We start from the raw sequence: 16,275 nt of genomic DNA on the forward strand, positions 1-16,275 counted from the left end.
TCTGATCCGGGCCACAGGTGAATTTTAAACATTTTATAACTGTATTGTTAAAGGCAAAACATTGCAGGACCAGGTATAAAAATTCCCATAGAACAGAGTCAAAAGCTTTTTCTGTGTCAAAGCTAATTGCTAAGGACATTGTGTTTCCTTTGCTCATTATATGTAACAGATGTATAGCTCGCCTAACATTGTCTTGTGTTTGTCTATTTTTAACAAAACCTGTCTGGTCCGTGTCAATTAGGTTAGGGATAATATTTTCTAGTGTGTTGACAATAATTGAAGTGAAAATTTTATAATCAGTGTTTAAAACTGAGATAGGTCTGTATAATAATAATAATAATAATAATAAACTTTTATTTGTACAGCGCTAAATCACAGCCAAAGGCGTCTCAAAGCGCTTTATACAATCAGAGAGAACCAACCGGGCCCCCGGAGCAAGCAAGATGCGACAGTGGCTGGGAAAAACTCCCCTGTGGGAAGAAACCAAGGGCAGAACCAGACTCCAGAGGGCGATCATCTGCCTATGAGTAGTTGGGGTGAAGTATAAAGATAGAGGAGAGACAGAGAAAGAGAGAAAGGAGCAGAGTGAGCCAGGGTGGCAGACAGGACAGTGTGAAAAACAGATACACCAACCAGGCAAAACGGATATAAACACAAAGAATAGGAACTAATTCAAGGCTGCTGTCCATGTGGAGTGTAAGTGTCCATGCTTTGGAAGGCAAGAGCCTAGCTCGATGGACAATCTGCCGATAGGACTAGTCCCGGTCTTAAGCGTGGTGGTGGGATGAAGCGATGACAGCAAGACCCCCAGGACAGCACAATCCAGCTCCTGGCGCAGTGGTCATCACCTGCCGGGGACACAGAGACTGCGGCAGTATCATGCATATCGAGCATACTGTACAAAGCATAATGAGAGCTTGGACAGAGTGGATAGAGTAAAAGATTGGATAGAGTAAAAGATTGATTGGGTGAGGAGAGTGATAAAGGTTCCGCCTGCACAGAGCAACGATCCCTGTAACGGGAGCGAAAGATCTCCCTCCACGGCGTAAGCCTACAGCAGCTTAACTGACAGTGGATGGAGTCTAACTATAAGCTTTAAGAAAAAGGAAAGTCTTAAGTCTACTCCTAAATAAACTAACTGTGTCTGCCCCCCTCACCGAGGCTGGAAGATGGTTCCAAAATAGAGGTGCCAGGAAACTGAAACACCTACCTCCTGATCTAACTCTAGAAATTTTTGGGATAACTAAAAGACCTGAATCCTCAGAGCGAAGGGCTCTTGGAGGATGATAAAGTTCAATGAGTTCCCTAATATAAGAAGGAGCCTGAGAATGAAGAGCTTTGTAAGTTAAAACTAGAATCTTAAATTCAATTCTAAATTTGACAGGCAGCCAATGCAAGGAAGCTGAAATTGGAGTAATATGCTGCCTCCTTCTAGTTCCGGTTAACAATCGTGCCGCGGAGTTTTGGATTAACTGTAATGTCCTAAGGGATGAATTTGGGCATCCTGCTAGTACCGAGTTACAGTAATCTAGCCTAGACGTAACAAAAGCATGGATTATTTTTTCCGCATCTTTGAAGGACAAAAAACTTCGAATTTTGGCAATGTTTCTTAAGTGGAAGAAAGCTGACCTCCCTACATTCTGTATATGAGAATTAAAGGTCAGGTCCTGATCAAAAGTGACTCCTAGGTTCCGCACGGTAGAACTGGGTGTAGTACCAAATAGACCACTTTGTCCATCAAAAACTCTGTCCCTACTCTCTCGCGATCCAAATATAATGACCTCAGTTTTGTCGGAATTAAGCAACAGGAAATTCTGTGTCATCCAAGTTCTGACATCACGAAGACAAGATTCCAATTTGGCCAACTGATGAGCCTCGTTTGCCTTAAAAGAAAAGTACAACTGTGTGTCATCTGCGTAAGAATGGAAACTGATGCTATGCTTTCTGATGATGTCACCAAGAGGTGACATGTAGATGTTGAAGAGGAGTGGCCCAAGTACAGATCCTTGCGGGACACCATGACTAACCCTCCTACGTTCTGACGAATGATTATGAACATGAACAAACTGAAAACGGTCAGACAAGTAAGATCCAAACCAGTCCAAGGCGCGATCCTTGATGCCGATAGTATCTTCTAATCTCCTAAGAAGAATGCTGTGGTCAACTGTATCAAATGCTGTATGAGCTGCAATCTGTCCTATCTTTCCCTGGTTTCAGTATTACAGATAATATGGCCTGTTTCCAAGATGGTGGGGTCTCGCCACCTTTTAAGACATAGTTAAAACAATTTAATAAATAGCAGTGGGGTCACAGAGTCCCTAAAAGTCTTATACCATTCTGCTGGTAGTCCATCTCCCCCGGCTGCTTTGCTTGTTTTCAGTTTAGAAATTGCCTTGTCGACCTCTGCATTTGTAATCTCTGTAGTTAAGCACTTATTTTGTTCTGTGACAATAGATGGCAGGTCTAGGGATTTCAAAAAATTGATTGACTGTTACTGCTTCTGCTAATTCGGGTTGAGTGTATAAATTCCTGAAGTATGATTCAAAAGACTTATGTATTGCTTCTGGCTTATAACACATCTGGTTGGTGAGCGGGTCCTTTACTTTATATATGGATCTTCCAGACTGTTGTTTTTTAAGTCTCCAGGCTAAGAGTTTTTTAGCACGGGGTCCATTTTCATAGTGGGTTTGTTTGATATACTTAAGTGTAAGTTCCTCCTGGTCGTTCAGTTTCTTATTTAGTTCTGATTTTACTACGGTTATTTGTTCCAATAAGGTGGGGTCGTTAGTCTCTACATGCTACTGTTCCAGTGAGTCTAATTTACTTGTCAAGTCGTTAAGGTGTTTAAGTTTTTCTTTTTTCCTTTGTGATGCCCAACTTATAATCTTCCCACGCAATACTGCTTTTCCAGCATCCCATAAAATACTCTGTGACGTCACTGTGCTACCGTTAAGGTCTGTATATTCCTTCATTTCTTTCCTAATGTAATCTTCAAATCGGGTGTCATTTAATAGGGAGGTGTTGAGTCTCCAAATAGTGTTTTTGTGTGGGACACCTACATTTATTTTCACATATACACCTGAGTGATCTGATATGTCGCTAACACCAATTCTACAATCTAAAACCCTGTGTCTGTCTGTTCAGAACATAAAGAAATAATCGATCCTCGAGTAAACTGAATGAGGGTGAGAGTAAAAAGTCAATTGTTTAGTGGATGGATGAAAATCCCTCCATACATCAAACATACCAATCCTTTTAATCATCTTCTTAATATTTAGTGACTCAGGATTTGTTTTCTTTGTCGGGTTTGATGAGTCTAGAGTGGGATGCAGCTGTACATTCCAAGGGGACTCGTGCCACGCAAAGCCTATTCCGACCTGGCGATCCTGTTTGAATCCATTAGCAACCAGCTACATTACCCCGGGCAGCTTCACGGGTACAGGTGGATGTACGCTAAATGCAGAGAAAATGGACTGCGTGTGAGAAAAGAGTCTGTGCGTTTGGTTTTGAAGGAGCTGGATCCAAGAGGAGTGTCATTAAGGCAAGCGGGGCGTCTCAGACGTAGGAATTACTTCTCAAACTTCTCAACTTCATCTGGCACCTGGACTCATATGATGAACTGAAGCCATATGGTATTTGTGTGAATGGATGTATCGATGGCTTTTCAAGAACAATAATCTGGCTCAATGCTTACACAACAAGTAGTGACCCAAAAGTAATTGGAGGGTGCTACATAGAAGCGGTACAGCGTTTTGGGGGGTGCCCTAGACCCCAGACCTCAGAGACAACGGGCATTTTGATGGCGAGTTTCTGGACAAAAGTCTCCTGCAGTTTTGTTGTATGGGCCTCCATACAGGTGAGTTCATGAATAATGTTTTATTTTCATTTTGTGCGCATGTGTATGTGAGTGAGAGAGAGGGGAGGGAGGACAGAAACGGGGAAGGGGGTGTTGGGAAGACAGACAGACAGAGACGGGAGGAAAGGAAAAAGAATGCTAAAGAGAAGGGGTAGCAAAGGGAAAGGAACAGAGATGGAAGGGGGGAGAGATGGAACAGAAGGGTAGAAACAGAGAGGATAAGAGATGGGGAAAAAGGGGGGGGGAGGGAGGGATGAACAGAGACAGGGAGGGAGGGAGAGGGCGGGGTTGCTCATGTGTGAATGCTGTAATTTAGTATTTTATTTATGTTCTGCTGGCACAGCTCTTCCTAAATGTATACATTTTCTACAGGATGAGTTGGATGACACTGCACAGGTGTGGAATGCACACAACATCAGGCCATCAAGAAACCTGAACGTCGCCAGCGGTCGGCCTAATGTGACGCATGCTGTTCCTGAACTTTACCGAACAACAGATTTTCTCTCCCCTGTTGAAGATGAACACATTCAACTGTGCAAAAATGAATGTGTCTTTCGGCTGGCTGTACCATGTAATCCAGATATTTATGAACTCTGTATCATCTTTATGGCTGAGTCCCATCTTGCTCCACCAACAGATCCGTATCAGGCTGTGAACTTGTATTTGCACCTAAGAGAGGCCATCGCTGCATCTCTCTAAACCACCCGACCCTCTCCACAGGATGGACACTTATTCCACTGCAGTGCGCCTCCCCCTGACCCTATCCAGAGAATGGACACTAAATTGTTGTGAACCTCCTGTTATTTTGTGTATTGTTAAATCTCTAGTGTTCCTTTTAAAAATACACAGGGATATCGGTTATTTACTGCACTCCTTTGTTTCTGTTATTACGTAATCCTTATGGTGATGCTATTTACTGAATTTACTTTCTGACCTGAAGGTCGTGTGTGCAAAGAGCTGTTAAATAAAAGTAGCCATGTGAAAGAACTTAACTATGTTCAGAACAAAGTTGTTGAAACATTGAGAAACACAGAAACACAAGGTTACTTTAAGATTTACTTTAATTATTCTTCACTTCCATGAATTAATGAACATTAACGTGATTCTTTAAAGTCAACAATTCCTGAAAAATTAAACCGGTGTTGGACAACTCGTTCTGAATGCTTGGTTAGAGTAAACAGATGGACCTGTAAGCAGTCATTTTCAAAACAACATTTTCACTTTCAACAACAAAAAAAAAAACACCCTCATAAAACTCTGCTGAAGCATTTACTATGGTATGTATGGTATGGAAGCAGATAGTTACCATAATCCAAATAAAAATGCAATAGCAGAAATGCTTTTAAATTTTAAGAACGAAGCTGCATTATTGGACTCATAATTAAAATGGTTAATAAGTCATTCAATCTGCATTTTCATTTTCTTCTTCAAGACTGCTCATTCTTGTACTTAATTCAAATGAAAAAGGAAAACACATTTGAGATTTAATTTTCAAAACATGCACCAGCAAAGAGTTACCAAAATTCAATATGAAATGTAAAATTCAAAAATGAAAAAGCAATAGCAGAATGCTTTTTCATTTTAAGAACGAAACTGCATTATTTGACTCATAATTAAAATCATTAATAAATATTCCTATATGCATTTTCATTTTCTTATTCGTGTCGCACCGTTTATGCCACAATAAAAAAGAAAACTGAGGGCATTGCTTTTTAATTTTCGTGGTCCTGCCCTGCACAAGAGTTACTCCACCTCCGCTGTGGGTATGGCGGTATGACGCCAAGTGTCATTTGCCTCCTGTTATGTGTAAAGTCTAATGTTTGTGAATTTAATAAAGATATATATATATATATATATATATTTTTTTTTTATTTAAAAAGAAAAGAAAAGAAAAAAAAGCTATGGCGGTATGACACCACTTTGCCATCGTTACTTCTTTCACGTCATTGAAGTTGCCGGTAATCGAGATTTAAATCGGCGAAAAACGAGGACCACTGACAGATCTCGCACCAGCATCTGCCACCAGTCGACGGATTGATCTGTTGCTTCGCATCCTTCGTCGGATGGACTGGTGGCCGACGCCGAATGGAAGCAATGATCCGTTGCATCGCATCCTGCGACGGATGGACTGGTGGCCGACGCCGAACAGCTGTTACTCCACCCATGTAACAAATAGCTTTAGCTTTGATGTTGTGCTGGTGCACCAAGGTGTTCCATAACTGACAACAGGTTGGCTAGGGCAACCTTGTTTGCGTCCGTATCTGGGACGGCAGAATACCTGCTCAACTCGGTCCCGAGCATCAGATTCAGATACACTATTCAACTCCACCTGGGAAGCTAAATCCAGCAGGGTTTGAACAATTGTGTCAATGTGCGCCATGCTCAAATCTGTCCGACCGTTTTTCGGCGATTTAAATCTTGTTTACCGGCAACTTCAATGACGTGAAAAGTAACGATGGCAAAGTGGTGTCATACCGCTATACCTTTTTTTTGTTTTGTTTTGTTTTTTTAAATGTACAGTATATATATACATTTATTCAATTCACAAACATTAGAATTTACACATAACAGGAGGCAAATGACACTTGGCGTCATACCGCCATACCCACAGCGGAGGTGGAGAGCTGCTGACGTCACTTTCCTGCGCCGCGCGCTTACTTTGAGATTGCGATTTCGTTTTCGAGTTGTGCTAACTCTTGTGCAGGGCAGGACCACGAAAATGAAAAAGCAATGCTCTCAGTTTTCTTTTTGATTGTGTCATAAAAGGTGCGACACGAATAAGAAAATGAAAATGCATATAGGAATATTTATTAATGATTTTAATTATGAGTCAAATAATGCAGCTTTGTTCTTAAAATGAAAAAGCATTCTGCTATTGCTTTTTCATTTTTGAATTTTCATATTGAATTTTGGTAACTCTTTGCTGGTGCATGTTTTGAAAATTAAATCTCAAATGTGTTTTCCTTCATTTGAATTAAGTACAAGAATGAGCAGTCATGAATAAGAAAATGAAAATGCAGATTGAATGACTTATTAACCATTTTAATTATGAGTCAAATAATGCAGCTTCGTTCTTAAAATGAAAAAGCATTTCTGTTATTATATTCTTATTTTAATTTGGATTATGGTAACTGCTTCCATATAAAACAAATACATCCATAAATATATACAATGTGAGAATTGTTTCTTGCAAGAGCTGTACTTCAACCCATGACCATCGATAAAAGTGTACACATCTAATCGTAAACAATCTGCTGCAACCTGAATTTCCACTTCTGTGTCTATAAACCAGTCACAGCTTGACTGATGGCTCTGAAGAAGCAGTTTCCATCAGCCTCTAAATTCTCATTTGTACATGGCGAACCTAATGGGCCTTTGCAATCAGAAATTGGAAAACTCGCACAGTCCAAATGAATCTTCAAGTTTTTGCAAAGGTCTAAACAAACATCAACATCAAGGGGAGAGAAGTTACACTCTTCATTGGTCACAGCACTGACAAACTCTACGTCAGAATTATCCATGTCAAAGTGAGGAGTTTTGCTCTTCTGAAGTGACTCACTGTTGCCAGCTGGTGCTGGAATTTTAAACCGTGACCATGCAGAACCTTGGCTAATCTAATACCAGTGCCATGATCTGCCACTGCATCTTCACTAGTACTAACTGATGATGGATCACAAATCACATGTGCGAGGCGTAGAACGAGCGGAGCAGTCAGAGGCAACAGAAGAAGAAAGAAAAGCCTCCTTAGCTTAGTTGATCTTCTGTGTTGCCTCCTGGACGGTGCTGGCCTCCTCTGGCTTGGTGCTGGCAACCACGGGAGCCACAGGAACCACGGGCACAGCTCTGGTCATCTGTGGCGTCGCCTCCACCTGATTAAAATAAGAAAGATGTGATTTTATGCCAATAAACATAGAAAGGAAAACACTAGGCTTTACACGATCACGATTTTTGTGCCGATCACCGATCAGTGAGTTTAAATAAACCGATCACCGATCACCGATCCGATCACGTTAGGGGCAATAAATACTTGTTTCTGTACACCCCTTGCTTTCTCACGAGCACCGTCTAAAGTTGTTTGCTTTAGCATCCGTTTCAGAGTTTGCTTTTCTTTTTCTTTCTCCGCGCTGCGTTTCTTAAACTCGACATGCTCCTCCGTGTGTATCTTTTCCAAGCGCCTGATTAAATTTGTGGTGTTGAAATTTTTTGCCAAAGTTGCCCCGCGAGGTACTGTAGCGTTGCATATATTGCAGATAGCTTGTGCTATGTCTGTTTCTCTCACTTTGAAAAACTTCCACACCCCCGACACGTTTGTTTGTGTCGCCCATGGATGTTGCTGTCGTGAAGATTCAAAGAAACTTTATTGTCCGTCACATAGCGACAGTACTCAAAACAGGAAGAGGCACGAAGACGAAAATGAAGGTTTTTGAATCATGAATCATTAGCTCTCGGATACAAACAAATAAACATGTCTGTAAGACAGTCAAATTCACATCCTGAAGCGTTTTCTTTAACAATGGAAGTTCTTCAAAGACGGGGGTTCCAACTGTGTGTATCTCACCTATTGTAATCCGCTGATATGATTTACATGTCGCGGGAAAGGAACCCCCGAGGGCCAAAAGGTATCTCCTTGGGTTTGTTGGATTTGCATACAGGAACTGTCTCGGCCTTTTGTTTAGAACTTTCCTTTGAAATGTTGTGAGTGTCAGTGCGAGAGGTGTGAAGGTCTTGGTGATCTATTGTTGCTGTGGAAAATTACCCCTGATGATCAAAAGGTTCCCGAGTAGGAAGAGTTGATCTGATCTGAATCTTTTAAATATGCATTTTAGCAGTATCTCTGTTCTGGGAGGATATTTAAGGGAAGGGACAAGAATCTGAAGGGGTCTTTTTTGGCTGCTCCTGTTCCCCCTTTTTGGTCTGCGTGCCACCATCTCTACACAACCGGTCTGTTGCATTTTTTGTTGTATTTTCTCCCTGGATCTCACAATAAATTGGTATGTTATCATTTTCCTTTCAATGCTAACTTGTTGAGACTTTTATTTTATGGGAAGATTATCTGATTATTAGAAGTCGATTAAGTCTCCAGTTATATGGTAAATTTATCTGAGTAATGCTTGAACTCTTTACCTCTGAGTTGAATAGAAAAGATTGAGTGTCATGTTTTTCTAACTATTGAGTTGGAAGATATAAACCTCTGAACATCTCAACCTAGATGTCTGGGCTGTTCTTCTATGTTAAGAAGGTCACTGAATGCTTTGTCTATATCTGCCATCACTGAACTAAGATAGGGATTAATCAGAATCCCAATGACCTTAGTTATATGGTAAGTTTCACTGGACATTATTCAAACCCTTAACCTCTGAGTTGGTCAGATAAGATTGGGTATCATGTTCAATAACCTCTGAATACTCCAACCCAGACATCAGGCTATTCTTCCATGTTTAATGAACAAACTGAATAGTTTTGTTAATTTATATAAGCCATCCCTGAACTGGAGATTAGAGTCAGATGTCTATATTCTTAATTATTAGTCAAGTCTTTTGTTTAATCAATGTATAAAAGTAAAGTTACTTTTTAAATGGAGTCAGATTGAATTAACTTTGATATACTTTACTTTGAAATCCTCATCTTAAATACCGGAACGACGTAATACGTGTTAGGGAGATATTATTATATGTGCTAGATATTTCCTCCCCTACAGTTTGGTGACCCCGACGTGATCTCGCGATCGCATTAAGCAGGAAGGCGAGAGAAGTCAGTTCCGGCACGTATAAGAAATGAGGTTTGAATCCCTGTGTGTCTACCTGCAGCTTCTGTGGTAAGTACAAATTTACGACAGCAATAAGGATTGAGAGAAAGTTTGAACGCACATCACATATAGACACATAAAATAGAACGGATCGACATATCCATTGTTTAGATCGGAGATCGTAGAAATCCGATGGGGGGCAAAGTTTCATCTCACAATTCACTAGGACAGGGATGTTCGAGTGTAGACATGGATGAGCAAATCATGGACATGGCTGGTTCACGCTTATACGAAACGTTAGTCCGTTTGCGCGATCTCGGCGTAGATTTAAAATGGGATAACAGTGAAATTCTTCACTGGTATTCCACAAAGGGAGTCGCATTAAAATCTAAAAGCAAATTCCACGACTTCCCCATCGCAATTGTTTATTTACTCCGGCGCAACGACTCAAAAACCTTAATAGAAGGGCGCCGCACTTTAGAGAGCACCCGAGATTTAGAAGCATTACGCTCCGAAGAAATGAAACATCTACGTGCACAAATCGACGCATTTCATTTTGAAAAAATAAACTGGGCACGACAAAGTAAAATAATGGAGGCGGACATTAAACTGCTAAAACAAAAGCTAAAACTAGATAAATGCTACACTTCTCAGCTGGAAGACTACTGTGACGATGCCGGTTTTCCAGTTGCGGCTATAAAAAAGGCTGTTATTAGATCAAAAACTGTAGACAATTTTGATCAAGACAACAGTGAAGATGAGGATATTACCCTCATCTCCGGGTGCCCTGTAACTCAGGTCGACATTGATAATGAAATTCCTACAACCTCCGCAGTTCTCGCAACAGCAGAAAACACGCTCTATCCGTCCCTCAGCCAGTACACCTCTCACTCGAAGCAAGGCAATCAAAACAGAATGAAAACTCGTCTCCAAACAAACACAATTCCGAGAAAATCCGTAAATGTTTCTGTGATCAAAACAGTTACAGATGCAAACAATGGTGTAACCACCATTACCAGAGCGTTGTCGTGCGAAGAAACTTCAAAGCATCGCGAAGTTATCGGCATCATGCCTCGCCGCGGCCCGTTCCAGAGTTACTGGGACAAACTAATGCTCCAAGCATTAGTTTACAGTCTAGAGCCCCGCGATGTGTGGCAGATAGTTTTGCTAACGGTTCCAGAAGAGTTACACTCTAAAATTCCTGAAGAATTGAGAACTGGAACGATCCTTGAAAGACGATCCGGCGAAACTAACGACGACATTTATAATAGAATAAAAGAAGTTTTGCTTCAGATGAGAGGACCGCCACAGGCTGAATGGCACAGAATTCTTGATATTAAACAATCAAACAAGGAGACGTTCGAAACATTTGCGGAGCGCATGTGGTTAGTTTTCAAAGAGTACAGTGGGGTAGAGGATTGCAACCGCAACCACGAAATCATTATGCAAATGCTACGCAGTAATGCTGGACCACTTGTCCAGAATGCGTTGGCTCTGGGTGGGGACCCACCCCACAACACGTTTAATGCACTTGTTGAATGGGCCACAAAGATAGAGCAGAGATCAAAAGCTCTAAAGCCACGCCCCATAGCTGCAACACAGTGGGTGGCTGAGGGGGACAATAATGTCGTCATTTGCGACTATTGTCATCGACCTGGCCATAAAAGAGAACGGTGTTTCAAGCTGCATGGTGCCCCACAGTCGCGATTTAGATTTAACAAATCAACCAATAAATATCCGCGAAACCATTTTAACACCTCCTACAACAGAAACACAGAGACGCGCAATCCTCACACCACTATTCTAGCTACTCCAGAACAAATCAACGAACAACAATAGGGATGCGTGGCCTCCATTGGGAGCATTGTTTCCAGCGGCAACCGTGTAAAAGTAAAATCTAATCTTGGAGGCCGATTAGTAGATATATTAATTGACACCGGTGCTGCTTGCTCCTGCACAGATATTCCACTACCTTTAACAAGTGAAACCATTCAAATCAAAGGAATAGGTGACACAATAATGACAGCAACTCTAACAAAACCAGTCCGGATTGATTTAGGCGCAGCAGTGCTAACAGAGCCGCTTTGGTATTTACCAGGAAACAGCGAGGGTACGGTTTTGGGCATGGACATAATGGAAAAGCATGGCTTTATTATTCACTGTTTAGAAAAACAAATTGAGATTCTTACAGACAAAACAGCCAAAAATAAATCAGTCAGAAACTGTGCGAGCATTATGTCCATCACCAACACCGACCCAGTACAACAATTAATGATAAAACACAGTGACGCGTGGGCCAATCATGAACATGATTGTGGCCTTATTGATTTTGAGATAAGTGTTGAAGGAAATCCACCTCCACCACAAAAACAATACAAAATCAAACCAGAAGCAGAGACTGCTGTTGTTGAAATTGTTAAAGAACTTGAAGCTAGAGGGATAGTCAGACAATGTAGCTCAGCTGCCAACTCTCCATGTTTACCAGTGCCGAAGGTATCCGGGAAATGGAGGTTGTGCATTGACTATCAACGCTTAAACCAAGTTCTGCCAAAAGCGACGCCTATTGTAGCCAACCCAGCAACAATATTAACGAAATTGCCTGAAAATACAGCTTTGTTCTCCGTCCTTGACATAAAAAATGGTTTCTGGTCTATTAAGGTTAATCCCAAAGACCAGTGGAAACTTGCTTTCACTCTCAATGAAACTCAGTACACCTGGCAACGAATGCCACAGGGCCTTCATATCAGTCCAGGTGCATTTCACAAAGCTGTAGCAGACATTCTGAGTCCATATGCAAACACAGGTCAAGTTGTTAGCTACGTGGACGACATTCTGATTACAACAAATGATTCATTGCATGAACATTTGAACCTTGTGGACAGTGTCATACCTCGGCTACACTCTGTCCCAAAACCGCAGATCTCTAACAGAGGACAGACGCAAATGCATTGCAGAGCTGCCACGACCTCACACGCTGAATGCGCTTCAAAAGGTCTTCCCTTGCCATTCCATGGACTCCAGACACCAGAAAAGTCTCCAGAACCACCTGCATCCAGCTGGGTCAACGAGTCCTCCTTGCTCATAGTTTCAACTGTGGGAGATGGGTATGGAAATATTCAAAGGGGCCATACAAATCTCACATCACACTTCCTTTGAAACAGCTAGTTACATGGTCCCCCGGATTAGCACCGGAACAAAATTGTAACAGCAAAATTTGCTGTAGAGAGGGATCCACCCATCTCCCTACACTCAATATAACAACTTATACAATTTCCCCATCAATTTTCCGCAACCTCACAACGTGGTATCAACTCAGAAACACACCACACTCCAAAATTGGTTCTATTCAAGTGATTTATCAACAGTCAAACCATGGACTAGACCCTAAAAAGTGTTATGACACGAAGGATCTAGAACCAAACGCATATAGATGCACACACACAGCCCCACATAATCTCACACACATAGTATATACAGATTTACTATTTAACCTAACTTCCTCCACAGAAGACCAACCCGAACCAAAATCATTTGTATGGACATCCCGGAGGGAGGGTACATATTGCGTTGGCCTGTGTCAAACAGAGTTGAGTGCGTACACTAGCGCGCTCAATTGCACCTGGAATGAAGAGAGATGTTTTAATCTGACCACTTGTGGGTATCGCAAACCCACGCACTGTCCTAAAACATATCCAGCACCTCCAGGCGGCATTATTAAAGGAAACATTAATAAGACATTATTGCATGATGTCAACTTAGTAATGACACATGTTAGTTATAACATCACAAATGTTTTATCTGCATATTTAACTCACTGTGGCGACAAAGATGAGACCTTTACATGGTTACAATCGCGCATCGATGATCTAGTCTCTGATTACAAAAGTAGACTTGCCATCCAAATTCCATCTAGTAGAGTTAAACGAGATTTACTTGCTGGTGTTACTGGATTCTTCGGTTCAGCCAACTCCATTTCCAATTCTTTCAGGATAACTGACCAAACACTATACTCATCATGGATAGCAAATCAAGTAGCCACTGGTTTTCAACACCTCATCAATAGTAATGAAAACATCATCAAAGCAGTCAAATCAGAGGCGCGAGCCCTTTTAACTGTTAGTCATTTACTCTTCAACCAGACTCGCATTATCGAACATGATATTGCATGCAAAACATATGCACGAGATTTATTCACAACAGCTAGACAGGAGATTCTAGATCTTCGCCTACAAAAAACTCCTAGACACGCCCTAAGCGATTTGATCGACACTCTAGATTTACATAGATGGTTCATGTCTAGAGAAATGACAGATATCAATTATTCAGAATTGTTGTCCACTGTTTTAATGTATACCAACAATGAATGTATTGGTTGTATCGGGTTCTTTGTCACTTTCCCACTTATTCACCCAGAACAGGTTTTTCCAAATTCCACAACCATACGCTCAATAGGCAATGTGGTGAAGAATCAGGTAATAAAATGGGACCACATCATGGGGTATATGACAGTAAGGGATACAAAGACCTTGTTTACCTCTCGCACATGTTGTCATGAAACTCCAAGTTATATTATCTGTACCTGTAATACCCTCAAGCCTTTCTCACAGAATGATTCCAAACTCCTTAGTGTCCAGTCTCTGCATGGATATGCAGATGCCATCCAGGTGTCACACACACAGTGGTGTGTCACCAGTGAAATGAACTCCTTTTCCTATGGGGGATTGACCTGCCCAGCAAATCACAGCTTTTGCCTGGAAGTAACAGAGGATTTTTCTATGGGTCAACTCAACATTTTGGGAAGAGTTCCACTGGACCTAGACATCTCTCCCTGGTGGGAGGACACTTTCTACGAAGAAAGTACCCAAGCTCTTTCAGACACCATGGACTTGGTTGAAGAGATCGTTCAAAACACAGGCTACCATCTCACCCAAGCCCAAGTGCAGGTCAATTTAGCCAAGAAGACAGCGGAAATCTTATCCAGTTCATCTACACGCTCGGCCCAATATGCATACACTTGGTGGGATTGGGTGTTCAAGGGATGTGTGATTGTTAGCGCAATCATATTCCTTGCCACCCTGATCCAATGTTGCTACATCCGATGCGCTCTCCGCTCCCTCCGCAGAGCCACACACTCTGCCCTGGTACTCAGCCCCCTGCAACTTCCAGATTTACAAGGATTGAAATGAAAAGCTATGGATGTGGAAAAGATTGTCAATTCTCACTTGACCCCTACCGTTTCATTCTATGTCATTTGTTCTTTTGTTTTTCCAGATGGCTCTCAGGGGTCAAAAGGGGAAACTGTAAGACAGTCAAATTCACATCCTGAAGCGTTTTCTTTAACAATGGAAGTTCTTCAAAGACGGGGGTTCCAACTGTGTGTATCTCACCTATTGTAATCCGCTGATATGATTTACATGTCGCGGGAAAGGAACCCCCGAGGGCCAAAAGGTATCTCCTTGGGTTTGTTGGATTTGCATACAGGAACTGTCTCGGCCTTTTGTTTAGAACTTTCCTTTGAAATGTTGTGAGTGTCAGTGCGAGAGGTGTGAAGGTCTTGGTGATCTATTGTTGCTGTGGAAAATTACCCCTGATGATCAAAAGGTTCCCGAGTAGGAAGAGTTGATCTGATCTGAATCTTTTAAATATGCATTTTAGCAGTATCTCTGTTCTGGGAGGATATTTAAGGGAAGGGACAAGAATCTGAAGGGGTCTTTTTTGGCTGCTCCTGTTCCCCCTTTTTGGTCTGCGTGCCACCATCTCTACACAACCGGTCTGTTGCATTTTTTGTTGTATTTTCTCCCTGGATCTCACAATAAATTGGTATGTTATCATTTTCCTTTCAATGCTAACTTGTTGAGACTTTTATTTTATGGGAAGATTATCTGATTATTAGAAGTCGATTAAGTCTCCAGTTATATGGTAAATTTATCTGAGTAATGCTTGAACTCTTTACCTCTGAGTTGAATAGAAAAGATTGAGTGTCATGTTTTTCTAACTATTGAGTTGGAAGATATAAACCTCTGAACATCTCAACCTAGATGTCTGGGCTGTTCTTCTATGTTAAGAAGGTCACTGAATGCTTTGTCTATATCTGCCATCACTGAACTAAGATAGGGATTAATCAGAATCCCAATGACCTTAGTTATATGGTAAGTTTCACTGGACATTATTCAAACCCTTAACCTCTGAGTTGGTCAGATAAGATTGGGTATCATGTTCAATAACCTCTGAATACTCCAACCCAGACATCAGGCTATTCTTCCATGTTTAATGAACAAACTGAATAGTTTTGTTAATTTATATAAGCCATCCCTGAACTGGAGATTAGAGTCAGATGTCTATATTCTTAATTATTAGTCAAGTCTTTTGTTTAATCAATGTATAAAAGTAAAGTTACTTTTTAAATGGAGTCAGATTGAATTAACTTTGATATACTTTACTTTGAAATCCTCATCTTAAATACCGGAACGACGTAATACGTGTTAGGGAGATATTATTATATGTGCTAGATATTTCCTCCCCTACATGTCGATGCTGTGAAACTACTTTGGAGGAAATGAGACAGATTAAAAAAGTTTCAACACGACCATGACGTCATTGATCGGAGATTCATGACATGACGCCCGATCATGAACGTTTCAAAAAATGCCAAATATCGGCCGATCCGATACAG

At 41.2% G+C, this 16,275-nt stretch overlaps 1 protein-coding gene and 2 long non-coding RNA genes across 3 annotated transcripts; 1 reads left to right on the forward strand and 2 right to left on the reverse strand.

The window, feature by feature from the left end:
- Nucleotides 1–9,021: 9,021 nt before the first annotated feature.
- LOC142903080 (uncharacterized) lies at nt 9,022–9,350 on the reverse strand. The gene is made up of 2 exons (XR_012929178.1): nt 9,253–9,350; nt 9,022–9,210 (listed from the first exon to the last, which is right to left on the reverse strand). It is a non-coding gene; the product is annotated as an uncharacterized LOC142903080 (long non-coding RNA).
- Nucleotides 9,351–9,444: 94 nt separating this feature from the next.
- On the forward strand, nt 9,445–14,803 carry LOC142903079 (uncharacterized). The gene is made up of 2 exons (XM_076048523.1): nt 9,445–9,671; nt 12,595–14,803. Exons 1-2 carry the CDS (start codon nt 9,631–9,633, stop codon nt 14,786–14,788), a joined length of 2,235 nt encoding a protein of 744 aa, XP_075904638.1. The 5' UTR covers nt 9,445–9,630; the 3' UTR covers nt 14,789–14,803.
- Nucleotides 14,804–15,596: 793 nt separating this feature from the next.
- On the reverse strand, nt 15,597–15,925 carry LOC142903081 (uncharacterized). Its single transcript, XR_012929179.1, has 2 exons — nt 15,828–15,925; nt 15,597–15,785 (listed from the first exon to the last, which is right to left on the reverse strand). It is a non-coding gene; the product is annotated as an uncharacterized LOC142903081 (long non-coding RNA).
- Nucleotides 15,926–16,275: the final 350 nt, after the last annotated feature.

This window comes from Nelusetta ayraudi, unplaced genomic scaffold, assembly GCF_046127955.1.
Source record: "Nelusetta ayraudi isolate G7.1 ecotype Tasmania unplaced genomic scaffold, CSIRO-AGI_Nayr_v1 ptg000104l, whole genome shotgun sequence".
Taxonomy (NCBI): domain Eukaryota; kingdom Metazoa; phylum Chordata; class Actinopteri; order Tetraodontiformes; family Monacanthidae; genus Nelusetta; species Nelusetta ayraudi.